The sequence below is a fragment of the Urocitellus parryii genome, chromosome 12 (assembly GCF_045843805.1).
Source record: "Urocitellus parryii isolate mUroPar1 chromosome 12, mUroPar1.hap1, whole genome shotgun sequence".
Lineage (NCBI taxonomy): Eukaryota > Metazoa > Chordata > Mammalia > Rodentia > Sciuridae > Urocitellus > Urocitellus parryii.
Window position 1 is genome coordinate 59,885,092 of NC_135542.1, and position 21,843 is coordinate 59,906,934.

Sequence of the window (21,843 nt, forward strand, 5' to 3'; positions counted from 1 at the left end):
GACACTGCGTCTATTAGAAGAAAAAGTAGGCCGAAATTTCCATCACGTCAGATTAGGCCCCAACTTCCTTAATAAGACTCCTATAGCACAAGAAATAAAATCAAGAATCAATAAACAGGATGAATTCAAACTCAAAAGCATCTTCTCAGCAAAAGAAACAATCAGTGAGGGGAATAGAGAGCCTACAGAATGAGAGCAAATTCTTACCACATGCACATCAGATAGAGCACTAATCTCCAGTATATATAAAGAACTAAAAAATCTTAACAGCAAAAAAAACAAGAAAACCCAATCAACAAATAGGCCAAGGAATTGAAGAGACATTTTGCAGAAGAGAATATACAATCAATCGACAAATATATGAAAAAATGTTCAACATCTCTATCAATTAGAGAAATGCAAATCAAAACTAAGATTTCAACTCAATCCAGTCAATATGGCAGTTATTTAAGAATACAAAGAACAATAACTGTTGGCGAGGATGTGGGGGAAAAGGCACACTCATACATTGCTGGTGGGACTGCAAATTGGTACAGCCAATATGGAATGCAGTATGGAGAATCCTTGGAAAACTGGGAATGGAATCACCATTTGACCCAGTTATCCCACTCCTCAGTTTATACCCAAAAGACTTTTAAAAAGCATACTACAGGGACTCAGCCACAGCAATGTTTACAGCAGCACAATTCACAATAGCAAAATTGGGGAACCAACCTAGATACACTTCAGTAGATGAACTGATAAAGAAACTGTGGTATATATACACAGTGGAATATTACTCAACATTAAAAAAGAATAAAATCATGGCATTTGCAGGTAAATGGATGGAGTTTGAGAATATTATGCCAATAAGCCAATCCCCCAAATACAAATGCCAAATGTTTTCTCTGACAGGAGGATGCTGATCCATAATGGGGATGGGGGAAGGAGCATGGGAGGAATGGAGGAACTTTAAATAGGGCAAAGGGAATGGAGGGGAAGTCAGGAGGTATAGGGGTAGGAAAGATGGTAGAATGAAATGGACATCATTACCCTAAGTACATGTATGAAGACACAAATGGTGTGACTCTACTTTTTATACAACCAGAAACATGAAAAATTGTGCTCTATATGTATAATATAAACTGAAATGCATTCTGCTGTCATGTATAACAAATTAGAATAAATAATTTAAAAAATTAATTGAAGCATTTATATTAATGTTTTTATAACTCAAAAAAATATAAAGGAAATGAAAATTATTTGGTCAGATATGTTACTCAAATCTTTCATGATTATGTTGCAATAATACTCATTTTGCAGTTACAACAGAAAAATCAAATTATTTTTGATTTGCCAGTTTTATATAGAGAGGAGTCTTAAAAAAACCTATAAAAATTATAGGCAACTAATGCTGGGTACATGAGTATTTCTTATCTGTCTTTATGCCTATGTATATGTAGAAAAGGTTTTGTAATAACATGTAACCGATTAAGAAGGAATAAGAAAATAAGAAGTAACAATAGTTATATGCTAATATGAACTGATCTCTAAGCTTAAGCAAAAATGCAAGATCTAAAATATTATACACAACATGCCTCCGTATGTGGTGTGGGTGTGGGGGGTGTTTGTGTGTGGGAAAGAGAATTTCACATGCACAAAATATTTTGGAAAGATACATGATAGATAAGCCATTCACTAATATGATTTCCTTGGGAAGGAAATCAGTAAACTAAAGCAGAAGGGATCTATTTTTGTAGTTATTTGATTAATTTACTGTATGTATCTATCTTTTAAAAATTTTTTTAGTAAATATGTTTGGTCCAAGTTATTTCTATTTCCTGTGTCTCAATTGTTTTTGTTCACTGGGGATTTCTATTCCCAATGTTTCTTAATGAGAAATATTATCACCAGACTAATTTTTTTCTAAATCTATTTCAACATATTTACAATAATGTTGATCTTAAGTAGTAAAGATTTATAATTAATTTGACTTACAATTACCAGAAAGTAAACAAGATTCTTAATGTCATTGTCATTCTTCAGATTTTCCAGAAATATACTTCATCTACCATAAGACAAAGTAATACTATTTCCATAGGAGCCCAAATAGCAACTGAACCTACATGGTCCAAGGAAAGGTTATATTAAGGCTTTTAAAATAAAGTGAGAAGAAAATTTATGAATTTATGTCTACATAAAAACAAAAAAGGAAAAAGAAACACATTTATAAGCAGAAAATATTGCATTCTAGTGCATTCTAGTGGTCTTAGGAAAAACTGCAGTGCAATTAACAAGAAGGAACAGAAAGCATTCTACAAAATAAATATAACAAAAACAATAACATTAAGAAGTAACATTTTGCTTGGGCATCTTGGCACATACCTGTAATCCCAGTGACAGAAGCTGAGGCAGAAGGATTACAAATTCAAAGCCAGCCCCAGTAATTTAGTGAGGCCTAACCAATTCAGTGAGACCCTGTCTCTAAATAAAATATAAAAAGTGCTGGGGATGTGGCTCAGGTTCACCGGGTTCAATCCCTGGTACCAATACAAACAAACAAAAAAGACACCCAACATTTCATAACAATTTATATAAGCATGCACAAGGCTGGTTTCAATGCCCAGCCCCACACATACAAAAACAAAATATGTAAAGAACTGTTAAATCATGCTCTCTCTACTGACTTGTTAAATTCACTAAGAAATATTTTACAAAACCCTCCTTAAGCCTAATAATATACTTTTGAAGCCAATGTTAAAATATACTTCCTTACTCATATTGCTTCCCATTGTTTTAATACTTCAAGCTCATTGTGCTAGCAAAGTATCTTCACTATCCTCTGACTACAGGATAAATAAGCAGATTTCATGTCTAACAACTCATATTTGACAAAAGTGTCAGGTTCCCCCCAATTGGCACTTATTGAAAAAAATTGTTTGATAACTATAATAAACTAAATAAGTTTCATTCTAGCTTTGTTGTTAAAGTCTGTTACAATAATGTGCTGGAAATAAAACATAGCATACCCAATAACATCTTAAATGTTGATGCTAAAAAAAATGACTAATTTCAATTAACTATTACTGAATTCCTACAACGTGCAAGGCAGTGTGCTGACTGCTGGGAATAACCTGTGGCTTGCAGTCAGGTAGGGATGGAAGTAAGAAGATGCCTAAGAGACAGGAATGTAAATAACTATAGCACACTATGATAAGAACTTACAAGGGTTATATCAAGTGTTACAGGAATATAGATAAGGGATTATCTAATTCTATAACAGGTCATGTCAAACAAAGCTATCAAAAAGAAGATAATGATTTTATCTAAGCCTCAAAAGAACAGTAAGAATTTTCTAGTAAGACAAATGAATTAATAGAGGGGGGTATTTCTGTCAAAAGGAGTGCCATAAAAGTGAATAAGAAAAATAGAGAGTGGGTCAAACAGCAGTTTTACAGTGTATTTAGTATTAGAAGGAATGGAGTTCTCTGAAGGGACTAGAGAAAGGACCTAGTTGCAAAATAACTTTGAAATCGGCTAGATATTTTTAAGTAGGGCTATAACATAACTATTCCATTTGTGTTTCAGAAAGTGAGTCCTGTGGATAAGGAAAACAGACTAGAAAATGGAAATATTAGAGGCAAGGAAGACAGGTGAATTCTTACATTAATTCAGATAAAAGAAAAGTGGCAGTGAATGGAGAAAAACAACACTGGAGAAATGTTTCAGAACTGTATTTTATATAGTATTTGAAGTTCCTGAGAATAAATGTTTCTGAATAAATCTTGGATTATACACTTTGTATTCTTGAAAAACTAACTGAAAATTTGCTTATTTTGTAATTTTTATTACACTGTAAGGAATAATTTAATAAATTCATTGCTACAATGATAAAAATTCAGTTTTCAAATAATTTTTTTTAAGAGAGAGAATTTTTTTAAATATTTATTTATTATTTTTTAGTTTTCGGCGGACACAACATCTTTGTTTGTATGTGGTGCTGAGGATCGAATCTGGGCCGCACGCTGGCCAGGCGAGCGCCCTACCGCTTGAGCCACATACCCAGCCCTCAAATAATTTTTTATATTAAAGTGGGACTACTTAGAAAATCTACACAGCAACACAACATCACATGCCTTAGCTCTTAAGTATTTATAGGAAAAATGACAAGATGTCTGGAATTTACTCTTATACAGACCACGCTAAAACAAGAATGACAAACATTATCTATTAAATCTTGGAGATGTACATAAAAGGTACTAGTCTTTCCATTGTTGGGTCTCAAATTTTCCTCAATCAAAAACATTTTCTTTTTAATTCTTGGCATTTAAGCATTAGGAAAACAATTTTAGAATGGAAAACACTGGAAATATTCTAGAGCTCCAGGACTTGAAGAAATGTTTTTTTATTCCTTAATTTATTATACTTAAAAGGTGCTGTCAGTTGAAGATAATTTTGGAATAAAAAGTACTTGAAAATTTTCCATGTTTCCTATCATATGTAAGGTAAAAGTCTGAACTCCTTAGGTAGCTCTCCTTCGGTATTCTAAACTCCATGATCTAACTTGGCCCTCCCCTACCATGTTATCAGTGATGAAATCACAACTAACACCCTACTCTTTACACGCAATGACTACAATTTTCTGAATACACCAAAAGGCTTTGTTCCAGGTCAAACATGTTCTACTTCCTGCACCTTGCCTAACTGGCAAGCACCTTCTTATTATCTATGTTGCTATTGAAGCTTCACCTCCTCTAATTATGCCCTCCTTACTACTTCCAGATAATATCGAGTCCCTTCTTTGTGACCCCTTGTATAGCCTATACATACATCTACCATAGAAACTATCACACTTCATACACTTTAGTGGTTTACAAGTCTGAATACACTCCCATGCACCTGCTCTGGTTACTTCAGTATTCGTGTATTTCAGTTCTCCTACCTTGCAAGACAGTATAATATGCTGGTAAACAATACAGGTTTTAGAACCAATCCTGAGGGACCTAACTCAGCTCTACTATAACTCTGCTTCTCTATGCACATTACTTAATTCTAAGTCTTTAGGGCCTAGAACACAGTAGTTATTAAAAAAAATTTACCATTATTAATGCTAAATTCTTTCTTTGGTTAAATGTATAATTTAGAAGGCCTAAGATGTCAAAAATTCCCAGATTACATACTTCAAAAAATGTTTTTCTTTTTATCTCTCCAACTTTCAACCAACCTCTCAAAGTATGAAAAAAAAAATCAACTATTTTTTTTTTTTTACTAAGAGATAAAAAGTCTGGTACTATTTAATGATCTTATATGAAGATGAACACAAGTTCTAATAAAAATATTTATGTCTCAATATTCATAAATACTACCTAAGTTCTATTTTATGGCAGTTTTACAAATAGTCCATTTACCAACTTCAAAAAATAAGTGATTTAAAAAACAAAGCAAAAAACTGACAATAAAGAATTTCAATATCAACTACCAAATACTTAATTACCTAAAGCAATGAACTGCCTTAGATTTCTCATAAACACACACACACACACAACCAAAGACCATCCACCGAAGTATATAAACTTAATTCATATAACCTGCAAAACTCTCATACAAGACCTATTTTCCTTAACTTGTGACACAAATATCGTTACTTACATATCTTAGACACTAGCAAAATAAATGTAAAATTAGCTTCTAGAGAGAAAGGAATAGCTGATGACAAAACAATAAAATGCCAAAAACAGTCTACGAAACTCTCAGCATAGGCTGCCAGATCTGATCAATTTTTTAAAGAAATTATATCAAATTCATATTAAATCACAGGAAACTTTATAGACACAATTTACAATTCAAAAGCTATTTTAGCCCTTTAAAAATGGATAATGACAGTTCAGTAAGTACAAACACTTCTTAAGAAAGGAAAAAGATTTGAAATCATATAACTCAGTTTATTGATCACCATAGTAAGATTAGTATATTATAACCATATATAAAAATGTTTATTACAGATACTCCTTAATTCAAGATTATACAGTATTAAAATTTGGATTTACTTCAAGAAAGATGGAAAAATTATTTTGTCATTTGAGAGAACACAACCTTCCATTTTATTGATTTACCTTTCCTGTTTAAGAGCATATTCCAACATTTTGATCCTCCTCACCAGATCCTTTTTCAAATTTTCTTGACCTTTCCTTTCCCCCTGAAGAAAGGCAATCTGGGCCTATGTAGGGAACAAAGAGACAAAACTCAATTTAGACCAAATACATATTTTTAAAAATTCAGTTGAACAAAGAATCTTTAGAAAATAGGATAATTATATATGATTTTTTTCCATTTCTGTCACAAAGTATATAAAAATAAAGAAAAGCACAGACTGCAAGGAGACAAAAGATTTAAAAAAAAGACACCTATATGCAGTTTAATTCAGACTGGATGTTACAACTCATAGTCCAGATCCTCTAAGAGCTGATCATCTAAAACAGCCAATGCAAGCAAATGCAAGGTATGCAGTAGTTTGCTCAGGGTTTTTCTCTTAAACTTTTGAGATGGTTTCTTTATTTCATAAAGAGTAAAGGGATAGGGGGAGCAAAATCATATGAACTATTATAATCTCCTTCCAAATTAAAAGTCTCAGTTTAACCATATATTGAAATTTTACAAGGAATTCTTTGTCTTGAGTGATTTTATCCTAGCCCTTCCCTACAAATAACAAAACTTCCCAACCTCTCAAATCTGTTTTAGGATTTGTTATATGCAGGAGAAAAGAAAGTGAAAGGCAAAAAAAAGAAAACCAGAGACATCTGCCTTTTCCTGCTTCCCACCAAAGAATTACTTACAGGAAATAAACCATTAAAAAATCCCTTTTATCTTCAGTAAAACAGAGAGACTAGGAAAGAGCCAGAGTTATTTTTTTTAAGTAGAAATAAAATAATTTCCATTTAAGGAATTAAAACTATGTTGTAAACATTAAGTCATTCAAGTAATTCATGTTAACTGTAAGTGAGGGAGGGGCTTTATTTAAGTTTCCTCAAGGAACGCTATCACTATTCATTCTCATATGTTTCCCTATTCCTCCAATTTCTATTATATGAATCCACTAAAACAGAAAACAATGTTTTTCCACAATGTTTTCCACTTGCTTTACCAAGTAAGCAAGAACTTTACATTTATAGATGACCTTACTACATCCCTAAAGAATTAGGAGAATCGTCCAACTAAAGTTTAATGAGTAAACCATTAAATTCTGTTTAATTTAAAGGACTCATTTCTATTAGTACCACAATAACATAAAATCTAATTTAGCAATCTTCTTATAATCTTCAAGATGTAGGTACAGTAATGTTTTCATTTTCATTCCAATGAGCTCTTAAAATTGACATTTCAATTGATTGAATTTCACGAGTCTTATTGAAATGATTAAAAGTAGTGTGAAAGCAATTATATACACAAAGGAAAAGGCATTAAATATCCACAGTATCTATTTCTACTTCAATGATACTGAAGTTTTTGGAATTACATATTCTACAATGAGATAATTATTTTACCTGAGTAGAATAGTGACACAGGCACTTAAAGCTGACAAAATTAAATCTTAGTCTAAAGTAAACATTAGCATGAATTTGTATGCTTTGCCATAGAATTTTATACTCTTAAAATGGCTTTAATAAATGCAATAATCTACTCAATTCAATCAATCAAAATAATGATAACATTAAATATCAATTTTATCTTCTCTATATGCTTTGATTAGTTCTGTATTTATGCTATCATTACAGATCTTGGATGATTCTGAAATGTCAGCCTATAAAACTCTAATACGGTGACTCAGTCTCCAATCCACTAACAACGTCCCCAATTTCCACATATACCTGCTTCCTATCCTCCTACCAATTCATACTAGGTTATTTAAATATTTAATCAAAAGAAAAGCCCCAGAATTATCAAAGAGAATGACTACAGAGAAGACGGGAGTATGTGGAAAAGACAAACCTAAGAGTAACCGAAATATTAGTGATACTCCTTCATGATTACAGAACACCATTCCTGCCAAAGACACAAAATAAGAATATCTATTTTCACCACAAAAGTTTAACATTGTGCTAGAGGTACAGGCCAATGTAATTTAGTCAAGAAAACACAAAAAATATAGAAAAGAGGAAATATTGTTACCATTTGCAAATAATATGAATGAATGCCAGGAAAATCTAATAATTAGAGTTATACAAAGAAAATTTTAATGCTAGGGAACAAAAAAATGACATGAAAAAATGTGAATAAATACCATGTTCTTAAACAAACTCAGCATTACAAAAATTTTTTCTCCCTAAAAATATCTTTAAATATCACATGAGATCAATTAAAATACCAGCAATTTTAGAAAACAAAACCATACATAATTCTAAAGCTCACATGGAACAATAAATAATAAACAAAAATTATTTAAAAGTCTTAAAATATTTCAAGCCATAATCCAATAGTTAACTTTAAAAACGGCACTTATATAAGGACAATCCAAAAATCCAAATCAATGTAGAAATTTAGTATAAGCTCAAGGTGGCACTGTACATCATTGGAGAAAATGAGGATTAAAACAAAAGCTAGCTGGAGTTTTAAAATTGGGGTCAGGAGTGATGGTATAGTTCAACGGTAAAGCACGTTTATCAGAACATGCAAGGGCCTAGGTTCAATCCCCAGAACTATAAAAATAAAATTTTTTAAATTTAAAAAAAAATTTTTTTTAATCTAACACTAAAAATATTAGTAGAAAAGGCAGGTTTCATTTTGTTTTATTATTTCAAAGTTGGCAATGCCTTTCTGAGAACAGGACAAAATCCAAAGCTATAAAATACATTTGACCTCAGAAAAAATTTTTATACAGTAATTAAAAAGTTGCTGAAGAACTATTATTAAAAAAAAAGACAATTTCTGACAAAGATCAAAACAAAACAAGTCAGAATATCACAGTTCACAAATTTGCTTTTCCTTAACTTTCACAGAGTACCTTCAAATCAGTAAGAAAAAGATTCAGAACTCAAAAGAAAACTACACAGGAAGGCATGTTAATAGAAAGAATATACAAAAAGCTCAAATTTATTAAAAACATTTTCAACCTCAAATGTAAGAGAAACGCCAACTAAAAGTATAATCAGTGGGCTGCAGTTGTGGCTCAGCAGTGGAACACTCATTTTGCATATGCGAGGCACTGGATTTGATCCTCGGCACCACATAAAAATAAATAAATAAAATAAAGCTACTGTGTCCAACTACAACTAAAAAAGAAAACATTTAAAAAAAGAAAAGGTGAGGGAGTGGAACTCAGTAGTGTATGTTTGCCTAGTAGGTGCTACGCTCACAGTTTGAACTCCAGCACTGCCAAAAATAAAAAAAAGGTAATTATATCCCTTTTTCTATTAGACTTATAAAGATCAGTAATTCACTAATTTAATGATCTAGTATGTTGAGAAGCACGCATTTGTATGCTGTGTTTGTATATATCAGTTTCACTTTATAGTGGACAATATCTATTAAATCCGTAAGTTTATATATTCTTTAACCCAATAATTTTGAAAGAATGTGTTTTTTTCAAATATATTTGCAAAACTATGAAATGATATAATGAAAAAAGGTAAAATTATGTACAACCCAAATGCCCATCTATGGGGAACTGGTTAAACAGATTATGAGAGTACAACTGGAAGAAAATTAGGACCTGAACTAAGACCTGTGAGAATAGAGAAGACTCTTTAAGAATAATGTCAACCTCTTAAGATTTTTACATCTGGAAAATTTAAAACAAAAGTCTTAAAATACATGTCCCTATACAAGGAAGCTATTTCTTATGAAAAAATAACCTGTGCCTAAAACACAGTAATTGGTGTGAATATAAATCCCTTTCAAAATAAAGATTAAATCCCAGCTAACAAGTCTCCATAAATGACACCATATTGTTGTCTGTATTGGATTATTTAATTGAAAAGGCAGGGGAGAGAAGGAAATGGAAGAAAAAACTGAAAGAAAAAAAAAAGAAATGAAGTAGGATAATGAAAAAAATAGGATATGAAAAAACACTAGGTAGTTATTACAAAGAAGATGGCTCTATGTATACTGAGGTGGGATAATACCCATGATAGAGTACATGAAAAAAAGCCAGACACAGAACAATGTTTAAAACCATTCAGGTGTCTTTCTAAAATAGAAAAAGGTAAACACATCATATGCCTCTACATGTAGGTATTATCTCTAGAAAAATTCACAAGTATATAGTAACTATGAATGTTTCCGTGGGTAACGAGGTAACTGAGAGACAAAGGAACTGGAGTTAAACCTACCTTTACATGCATCATCCCCTTCAACTTTGGGAAGGCTGAACCATCATAGGCAGAGTGTTGTAACTGAAACCTATTACAACCAAACAATACTCATTCATCAGATTCAGTCTCATGTGTAGACTGTCTTAGATGTTTCTGTCTACACTCATTAGTTTTAGAGAGAAATAAAAAGAAGCACCAAGAGATTAGTTGGATTATATCCCTAAAGGGAATAGCATTCTCACAAATGAACTAAGGTGATGGTCCAAGACCTAAGTAAACTATCACAATGAAAGCTTAAGGCATACACCTAATGTATAAGGTTACCAGAAAATGCAATAGCTTGCAAGGTTCCTTAAAAGTTCTCCCTTCTCATCTTCACAATAAAGTTCCTTCCAGAACAGAGACCTCTAATAAGAGAGTAAGTGGTCTCCAAACTTACTGAGTAGTACAGAAGTGTTGATTTCAGCTACTTTTTTTTAAAGGTATAATTCTTGACATATCATTGTTATATTTTGACTACTTTTTCAGAAATCTCACTTCTGGCTGCTCTAATGTCACTTCAATATTCTTAAGAGTGTTCTCCCCTGAACTTTCCAGAGTTTAAATAAAAAGCAGGCACAAGTCATCATACTGCCATTTATGTGTACGAGTACAGCTAATGATAATAACATATTTTGAAAAGAAATCTCTGGAATTATTTTCAAAAAAATTAACTTCTGGGATGGGGGCTGAGGCTGTAGCTCAGTGGTAAGGTGCTTGCCTCTCATGTGTGAGGCACTGGGTTCAATCATTAGCACTACATAAAAATAAAGATACTGTGTGTTCATTTACAACTAAATAAATATTTGGAAAAAAAAACTTCCGGGATGCTTTATAAGTTTTTTTTTTTAACATAGTATATCTAAAATTAGATCTTCCATTTCCCAACCACTAGAAAAAAGACAAACAATATTATGTAAGTATTTTACCATTTAGTCTACATGGTAAATAGGAAACTAATTTTTTAATTTTTTTTTTTTTTTGGTAATGGGGATTATGCCCAAGGACACTAAACCACTGAACCACATCCCCAGCCCTTTTTATTTTTTTTTAATTTTATAGCACCGCTAAGTTACTGAGGGTGACTTCAAACTTGAGATCCTCCTTCCTCAGCCTCCCACACCAGGATTAAAAGTGTGCACCATCACGCCAGATCTATTTTTTTTAATTCTTATTTGTCAAAAGAATATATATAGGTTGAACATCCCTAATCCAAAAATATGAAATTCAAAATGCTCAAAAATCTGAAACCTTTTGCATTCCATGTTACGTCTTGGACTTTGGATTTTCGTATTAGAACAGTTCAACCAGTAAAGTCTATGAAAATATTCCATAATCAAAAAATTTTGAAATTTGAAATGTTTTTGGTCCCAAGTATTCAGATAAGGGATACTCAACTTGTAAAAGGAATAGAAATCTTCCATACATAAGCAGGCTTATCTGCATGCATCGTATCTAATAAACTAAAATATTTTAAATGTACTTGACACAATTTTTAACTACCTTGTACTCTAAAATTAAAAAGCATTTGAATTAATTTATACCAAAACCCAAAGGACTTAAAATCAGCATACTACAGTGACGCAGCCACATCAATGCTCAACTCACAATAGCCAACCTATGGAATCAACCTCAGTGCCATTCAACTGATGAATGGATAAAGAAAATGTGGTTTGTATACACAATGGAATATTACTCAGCCTTAAAGGAGAATGAAATTATGGCATTTGTGGATTAATGGATGGAGTTGGAGAATATCATGCTAAGCAAAATAAGCCAATCCCTAAAAACCAAAGGCCAATTTTTTCTGTTATGCAGATGATGATTCATAATGAAGTTGGAGGATAGGGAAGAATGGAGGAACTTTGGATTGGGTAGAGGGGAGGTAGGGAAGGGGAGGGAGTATGGGAGTAGGAAGGATGGTGGGAGGAGAGGGACATTATTACCCTATGTACATGTATAATTACACGAACAGTGTGACTCTACATCGTGTACAGCCAGAGAAAAGAGAAGCTGTACCCCATTTGTGTACCATGAGTTGAAAAGCATTCTGCTGTCATATATAACTAATTAGAACAAATAAAAATATTTTTTAAAAGGATTCGAATTCAAAATCAACAACATAACTGAAAAAAGCATACTCAAAAAGAAAACACAAAGTGCCAGTTGTGTTGAATACTTTTCAGTTGTTTCTCAGTCATCTGCTATGGGAGAAAAAGAACATTTACTCCTTTAAAAATCCAAAATAACGTACAGAAAACTAAAGTTCTCATCTTTCAATTTGGACACAAAATCACACATAAAAAGAGAAATACTTGAAAAATCCATAATATGGTTTACTTAAGCTAAAAAATAGCATACAATGAAGTTTCAATAATTTGCTTTACATCTTTCTTAAAATATATTTTTAGTTATACACGAACATAATACCTTATTTTATGTGATGCTGAGGATCAAACCCAGTGCCTCACATGTGCTCCACAAGCACGCTACCACTAAGCCACAATCCCAGCCCCTGCTTTACATCTTAATGCCTTCTTGTAAACTATACCTAACTTCCTCTAAAAACCTTTTAATTACTTATGCTCTTTAATCTACGCTGCTAGTTGGGTTTTCTCTAGCACATAAGCATTGCCTTTAGCCCTCTCTCTTAAAGATAGTTACATCACATGGTGACATCAAACTTCACCATCAAAATTACATAGAGGGTTATGAACTCCCATTTTTACCCCGTATACAGATTGCAGAATCACATCAGTTACACTTCCATTGATTTACATATTGCCATACTAGTGTTTGTTGTATTCTGCTGCCTTTCCTATCCTCTACTATCCTCCCTCCCCTCCCCTCCCCTCCCCTCTTCTTGAATCAAAGTGTGAAATATGATATGTCAAGAACTATGTAATGTTTTGAACAACCAACAATAAAAAAATTAAAAAATAATAAAAATAAATAAATAAATAAATAAATTTTAAAAATTACATAGAGGACTAATTAAAACACAGATTGGGCTCTACCCTCAGAGTTTCTGATTTAGTAGATCTGGAGGGGGCAGGAGAATCTGCATTTTTAGCAAGTACCTAGGTGATGTTCTAATCTGAGACCACATTTGAAGAACCACTGACTTACATCATCTGTGACACAGGTAAAAGGCCAAAATAAAGCAAATAGGCCACTCAAAAACAAGGACCCAGAACCACAACTCTTTACTCCATGAAAGTATGGAGTCTTACACAAGCCCACAAGCTGACAGACAAGTGTATATATATACTGGCTTTTTGAATCTCTTCCAAATTTCTTATTAATGACTGTGTTTTTAGGAATCTCCTGATAAGGAAATAAAAACTACCAACATATTTCAGTTCAATCACATGTTTGAGAATACCTATTACCCACTACAGCCCAAAGTGTTATAAAGAAGAATTTAGGAAAGACAAAATCAAGTTCCTACTCATAACACATTTCCAATCTAGTTAGGGTACATGACCAGTCCACAAGAAAAGCTAAGACAAGATAGTACAGTCTTCTAATAAATGATAATTCAAATGATACAGTCAAATATTCACATTCATTCAACTCACAATATTAATCGAGCACCTACTCTGTACTAGGCACAGTTACTGGCACTGGGATTAAAAGACTAACAATAGAAATAAAACAGTTCACAGTCCAGTAGATGTAACATGTCATATACACCATGAGTACAAATAACATATGATATATGTACTTACAATAGAAACAGTTACAGGCAAAAACAGTGAATATAAAAACAAACACAAATAAAATACAATGGGACATCTATCTAATTTTGGAGACAAATATAGAATTGTTGCTCTTTTCAAAAACTTTTGACCTGGTATTTATTCTGTAACTAGCATAGAAAAATTCCTGTACTGTTTACATTTATTTGTCTATCATTCCTTTTCAAAAAAGATTAGGAAGTTTTTAGATGACATATTACCTCTGAAATGCTATAGGAAAGAGTGGTGCATTCTTTCACAAAGCCATCTCCAAATGTCTGATAACAAATACTGGGTTTCCCATACAGAAAACCCTCAACTACCCAAACCACTAAATTAATTATATCCATATCATTGCCTTATGATAGTATATAAATAACCACCCAGCAGTAGGTTTCTACAATCTCATACAGGTTCACTTAGGTTCCCAACCAATCAGTTCCCATAGCACATTTTACTCTCTTAAATAGTAAATCTTTACAAATGTTCCTGATGTTTGCTCAAGGGGCTAGAAAGTTCACTGAAAAAAATACAAAACCAGATGCATATGGTATACACATCTACACACACACAGATACAGGCACACAAAGAAGTGTGAGAAAAGAAGATATCGATCAAGGGAAGAATTCTACAAACATATTCAGTATATCAGACTATGACACTCATGGTTACCCATGCAGAAGATACTTTGTGAAGGCAATGGAGAGGCTAAGGCCTAATTCTAAGACTAAAAATACATGAGTTTAGCCTAATGTTTTTCATTTACATCTCAAAGTTCAAAGGCAATTACTAAAAAACGTTATTTTGGGGGTATAGTCTGAGAAGGGGAATAGCTGGGTCAAACGGTGTTCCATTCCCAGCTTTCCAAGGAATCTCCATACTGCCCTCCAAATTGGCTGCACCAATTTGCAGTCCAACCAGCAATGTACAAGTGTACCTAAGAGCATACTACAAGGACACAGCTACATCAATGTTCATAGCAGCACAATTCACAATAGCTAGATTATGGAACCAACCTAGACGCCCTTCAACAGATGAATGGATAAAAAAAAGTGGCATTTATACACAATGGAATATTACTCAGCACTAAAAAATAACAAAATCATGGCACTTGCAGGGAAATGGATAGCATTAGAGCAGATTATGCCAAGCGAAGTTAGACAATCCCTAAAAAACAAATGCCGAATGTCTTCTCTGATATAAGGGAGGTGACTCAAAACAGTGTAGGGAGGAAGAGCATGAGAAGAAGATTACCAAGAAACAAGGAAAAGAGGTGGAAGGGAATGGGAGGGAAAAGGGGAATTGCACAGAAGATGGAAGGATGCTAGGAGCCACAGCAAAGTATTATGATGCATGGCACTTTTGGTTGTAAGGTGACGCCAGCTAGTCATTGAGATGATATGATTATGTTAAAATTTACATTCATATGGATATTGGACTCCTGCTGTTCACCTTGGCCTGTTATGGGACTCCTGGAGAGTTCCCATTGGCTAGGGAAGGAGAGTAGGAGGGAATTCCGGGGGAGGTGGGGGGGGGGCAGTTCCGGTAGACCCAACCGCGTAGGTGGACCGGCTTGCTTGCTGGAGGCCTACGGGGTATTGGCGGCATTTTCAAAAATAGGCGGCATTTTCAAAAATAAAGTTTTGTTCCTGCTTGAGTGGCTCCTGATTCTGTGCCCAGCCAGACTGTGGCAGAAGGAGACCCTCATAGTTACACAAAATACATATACGAAGGTGTGAGGGGGAAGGGAAGAAAAAAAAAAGAGAGAGAAATAAGTGTCACAGTAGAATGGGTAGAGAGAGGTGATGGGAGGGGAGGAGCGGGGAGGGGGTGGATAGGGAGGGCAGCAGAATACAACTGACACTAGGATTGCTGTATGTATACATATGGATGTATAACCAATGTGATCCTGCAATTTGTACACGTGGAAAAATGAGAATTCATACTCTATTTGAATCAAATGTATGATATGTCAAGATCATTGTATTGTCTTGAGCAACTAATAAAAAAATTTATTTTTTAAAACCCTGAGTTTCTTTTTTTAATATTTATTTTTTAGTTGTAGTTAGACACATTATCTTTATTTTATTTATTTATCTTTATGTGGTGCTGAGGATCAAACCCAGTGCTTGCACATGCTAGGCAAGCACTCTACCAGTGGGCCACAACCCCAGCCCCCTGAGTTTCTTCATAAAGAATGTCTTCCTCATCACCACCAAAGAAAGCCAAACTGTTAATAACAATATTGGGAAAAGGGAAAATGTAAAGACTAAGAAAATGATAACTCTTAACCTGAAAAGGAACAGATTATCAAATTTGGTAATAACTTGTAGCTATGAATGTGAACAAGTCCACCAAATGTTTGAGATTAAAAAAAAAAAACAATCATTGAACTGATTCGCCAAATACTCCAACCTGAGCAAAAATAATTCATAAAGTAAAATAAAACATTCATTAAAGTTGAAAAGAATATTAACATGTCGAATAGTAGTATATACTAGAAACATAAGACTCAATAGAAATACATTCAGAGCAAGTAAGGATTTGAACAAAAATCTTACAATGTTAAAATCTGAGGATTTGAAATGGTCTCAGAAAGCATGCCATGCAAATGGCAAGTCTTCTATAAAGTATGATGTTGTTTATGGCTCCAAAGGGGTTCTAAACACATTTTAAACCAATAAAATTCTTTTGGTATGTACATTAATCCTTAAAGTAGCATTCTTCAAGGGGCCTACTTTTCTATATTTAAAGCATTCATTCTCTATGTATAAAGTATAAACCTACAAATCTCAGGTGGCATATAAAGTCCAGCCTCTTCCCAGCAGAATAAGGATATCCACAATCTGTCCCAAACTCCTCTTCCTAGCTTCACCTTTCATAATCCCTACTCACACACTCTGTGCTTCAACTGAAGCAATTCATCTTCACATAGAACTGAACTTTTCCAGGTCCATGCCTTGCTGTTTGCTTTTCTCTTTTCCTGCTAACCTCCCCAAACACCTTTTCTTTTCATATTCTACCAATATTCAAATTTGAGCCCACTCAGCTCACAGTAATCTCTCTGAAACTCAAGAGCATTTATTATCATTTAAAAACAAAACAAATCTCTACATGTAAATATCATTTTATGGAACTTTTAGTGTTTAGTCAAAAGGGAAGAAAATAAGCACTTCAAAGTATTTACTATGTATTAGGCACTCTGTTAAACACTTTATATAATTAATCTCATTAAGCCAGGATTATTATGTAATTATTTTCTTGCTTTCATTTAATTTTCCAAGTGTTTACGGTTCATCTCATCTCCAACCAGATTATAAATCCCCTACGGGCATAAATCTTCATTTATACATTCAATAAGAATTCATTAAATTCCTACTAAGTGCTTCCAACTTGGCTTATATTGAGGATACAAAACCAGAATTCTTGCACTTTATGTACTAGATTATATAGCTGTTATGCTCAGTAGATTTATAAACAAATACACTGTTCTGTCCCAAAACATACTATCTTGCAATGTTGTAAATATTCAATGTTATTTGATTTAAAAGATAAAATTTTAATTGCACTAAATGAAGAAAATAAGACAAGAGTGTATAAAATATAAAAAAATAAGTACTATAAGCTAGAAAGCGTTTTTCCCACCTTAAAAGATTTGAAATTTTTTCAAACTCTTAGTTCTTTCGTCTACTATGTAGGTGACCATAAAATGTGAATTACAGCTTCTTCTACTAATATAAAATAAGAAAGAAGTTTTAGAACATGAAAACCATAAATATTAAATATCCAGGCAAAAGCAAAATGATAAATAAAATCAGACTGAAAACAATTTCTTTAAAAAAAATTATAATGCCTAATCTCTTGAATGAAGACATTTAAGTCTTTTCTTGTTTCACATCTAGACAAAATCTTTGTTTCTATTTTCTCTGAAGAGTATAAGCAACCAGTTGCCCCCTTTCACAGTAAAAATATGCTATCCTTGGTGTATAAAGATATAATTGCTTTAATAATCTATATTAATAAAATAACTATAAAAATCTAAACATTAGGATTAATTCTGTTTGGGTTTCTTTTTTTCCTCCGGTCAAGGTAACAAATTAAAGTCTTTTATCTAATGATAAAGGTAAGAAAATTAGATGAGATTAAGAGATAAATTCATGTTTATGGAACACAAACTATATTGTGTGAAATGTTAACAATGATTAAGAGACTGAACTAGTAATTTGCAACCACCCCACATGCCAGCTGCAGGATGTATCATTCCCAGTTTCTAAGAGGACAGAGGCAGAAAAACTCTTTCAGCCCAGGAGTTCTAGTGCAGCCGGGGCAATGTAGTAAAATAGATACCATCCTATAAATTAATTGATATCATATGTGTGTATGTGTGTACATCTATACATTTTGCAGTATACTGTATAGGACTTAACTATATATGTGGGAGTGACTAATATACAGTCTTTCATTATGATGATGAAGCCCAGAAAAAAAAAAAACTATCAATGCTGTATTTAAGAAAGATGGAAGGTGGTGATACAGATAAGCATGGGTTGTCCAACTTCTAAATTATAGGAAAAAATATGACAAGTGCATAAATTATCTCACATTTGTTTTTCTTTGATGTTATTAAATGTATAATTAGCCTTCTGATTCTGATCACAGGCTTTTTTCTTTCTTTTTGTAATACATTACCTATCACATTTTATAAGCAAATTTTCTAAAAGAATGTCTTAAAATTCAGGAAGATCCTGAGTTCAAAGCCATCCTCAGCAACAGTGAGGCACTAAGCAACTCAGTGAGACCCTGTCTCTAAATAAAAATTCAAAATAGGGCTAGGGATGTGGCTCAGTGGCTCAGTAGCCCAGTGGCCCTGGGTTCAATCCCTGGTATCCACCATATCTGCCCCCCACCCCCAAAAAAGAATGTCTTAAAATTCTCCTTCTGAAATAATCCATGTTGTTGTATACAAGGCTTAGAATATGATTTATGATGGCAGAATTTTCCAGGCCAACATACTAAAATTCTCAGATCAAGACAGTTGGACTGGGCTGGGATTGTAGCTATGTGGTAGAGTGCTTGCCTAGCATGTGTTGAGGCACTGATTTTGAAAATCAGCACCACATTAAAAAAAAAAAAAAAAGACATTAGGACTCAGAAAAAGTTGGAGAAGACAAAAATAAAAAAAAACAAACAACAAATTAGTGTGGGGTGGGGTGAGAGAGAGAGAGAGAAACTTACAGACTGACCAGAGAGAGAGAGAGAGAGAGAGAGAAATGGTTATGAAATATTCACTCTTGACAATAACAAGAGGAATAAAAACAGCATTCTTTAAAACAATCTCATTACCAATAAATAGTTCTTCAAAGAAAAATAAGAAGAAAAAAATGGAAATAATAGGTCAACGAAAAGCAAAGAGGCTGTGATCATGTATCTGAATGCCATGAGCATGGCAATGAGTATTTCACAAACCTGAAGTTATTATGAATTGTAAAGATTAATTTTTCTCTCAAAAGAACATATCTAGTATAATCAAAAGTTTAAGAAATTAAGGAAAGCTGATTGTAAGAATCCCGGAATTGGGCTGGGAATGTGGCTCAAGCAATAACGTGCTCAGGGCACTGGGTTCGATATTCAGTACCACATAAAATAAAGATGTTGTGTCCACCGAAAAACTGAAAAATAAATATTAAAAAATTTTCTCTCTCTCTCCCTCTTAAAAAAAAAAAAAAAAAAAAAAAAAAGAATCCCGGAATCATGTGCAACTGAGCTGCTCTCTCAGCCCCAAGAAACCTTTTCAGAGGCAGTACAGGTATAGCTGGTTAAACCTAGTTTAAATCCTTGCCATGTACTTAATGGATAAGAAGCCTTGAGCTCACCTGTTATTTGCTATTTGTATTTACTTTCATAAAGTATCCTATAATCTTTTTCCCAGTGCTATCAAACTTAAAAGTTATTAAAACTACTACATTAATACTGTTTTTAATATTTTAGAACATACAATTATTTGATATTTTAATTATTGTCTGTCCTGTCACTGTTTTATGGATTCTGATTGAAACTTTATAAGATTTTTCATGTAATCATCCTTTATCTCTTATCTCTTCAGAAAGTACTTCTGCTAGATTTGAAGAGAAGATTTCAGGGATTGAACCCAGAACCTTAACATGCTAGGCAAGTGCTCTACTACTGAGCCACATACCCAGTCCTCTCTCTTCCTTATCAAGTTCATTAAACTAGATAAATGTCTGCCAACTCAAATATAATTCCAGATATTTTTGCCCATCTATTAGATTTAAACTGTATTTGTTTTTGCAAGAAACATTTGAATAAAGCTTTAATTTCCTAAAATAAAACCAATACTATAAACTTTATTATTTTAAGTATGTGAGTTTACTTTTTTAAATACAAATAACATATTCTACTGTAATTTTTTTCCAAAGCCACTTTTGCCATTTTCACAGAGCAAATACCTAACATAAATCATACTGAAATATACTAACAAGAGGCAATGATAACATCTATCTTCTGCACTCTTACAAAGCACTTTCATATACCTATATTATGGTTATGAATCCTTCCTGTTCTTCACAATAGTGATACAAAGTAGAAATCAAATTCCAAAAGTCAACTCAACATCTAGTCACTTTAAAGCTTATTTTGCCATTTAATAATGGTAAATTATTTAACCTTGTTACACTTTCATTTCCTTATTAGTAAAAATGGAATAATGCTCCCAAACTCACAATGTTACTGCAAAGATTAAACTAATTACTATAATGTATACAAAAGGATCTAGCACAGTTTGTTATTCAAAACATCTGTTTATATTCTACCTATGGGTTTGGGTCACAATCCTGAAAACACAATCTGGAATGACATAATCCTAAATGCTGAGATCCTGAAAGACCAAAACTCCAAAAATATAATTCTGGAAAAAAACAGTTTAAAATTTTCTTAAAAGGGCAATTACATTTTCAAAATGGGATTCAAGAAACACAAAACATGTCAGATTACTTCGTTTTACAAATTATAATAGGCAATAATATATATTTTTTGCAAGCACACTCAAATATACTACCAACAACTGCACAGATAATGAGTTATGAGCATACAAACTACTCAAATAGGTTAACAAGCTAAATGTACAAATGCATATCACTATAACTGGTAATTTTGTGTACCCAGCGTTAGAACAATGGTTCTATGAAATACAAAGATAAATAATCTAAGTTTCTTGATGAAAGACCCACAAGGGGTCATGACCTAAACAGTGGAGATACTGATAGATTTAATCTTTCATAAACACAGATGTACAAAAAAGAACACCTCTTCATTTACCGAGGAATTTTTTACATTTTTACATATTCCACGCTTCCATACAGTCAATGTTGTGAAAATGCACTTGCACAGTTAAATCTGCAAATAATGCATACAACAAATTAGATCTCAAAAAATTCTTTACACAATTTATACCTCCAGTATTAGAAATGATACTAGATGAAATACCCACCATAGCAAATTATTTTAAAATGCATTTAAATTTTTTTAAAAAACTAAAAAGAAAATCTAACATGAAAAAAACATATCACAAGAATAGAGAATTGGCAACTGCAAGAGGAGTCTATAAGATCTGACAATCTTTAGTTATATTTTGAAGTCTTACATCATAATAAATAGCTTCTTTTTTCTTTTAGGGCACATGGTGCTCCTCAAGAAATCCATTCATGCTCATTTTCTAACTAGTACTGCTGTTTAAAAAATTCTTCTACAATTCATTCATA

At 32.9% G+C, this 21,843-nt stretch overlaps 1 protein-coding gene across 1 annotated transcript in view; it reads right to left on the minus strand.

Moving 5' to 3' along the window:
• The window catches only part of Strn (striatin), a 105,893-nt gene that overhangs the window by 57,012 nt on the left and 27,038 nt on the right, over positions 1-21,843 (minus strand). Inside the window, exon 2 of the mRNA XM_026405876.2 lies at positions 6,093-6,196. Within this exon, the coding sequence (XP_026261661.2) occupies positions 6,093-6,196 (104 nt within the window). The remainder of the gene's footprint in view (positions 1-6,092; positions 6,197-21,843) is intronic.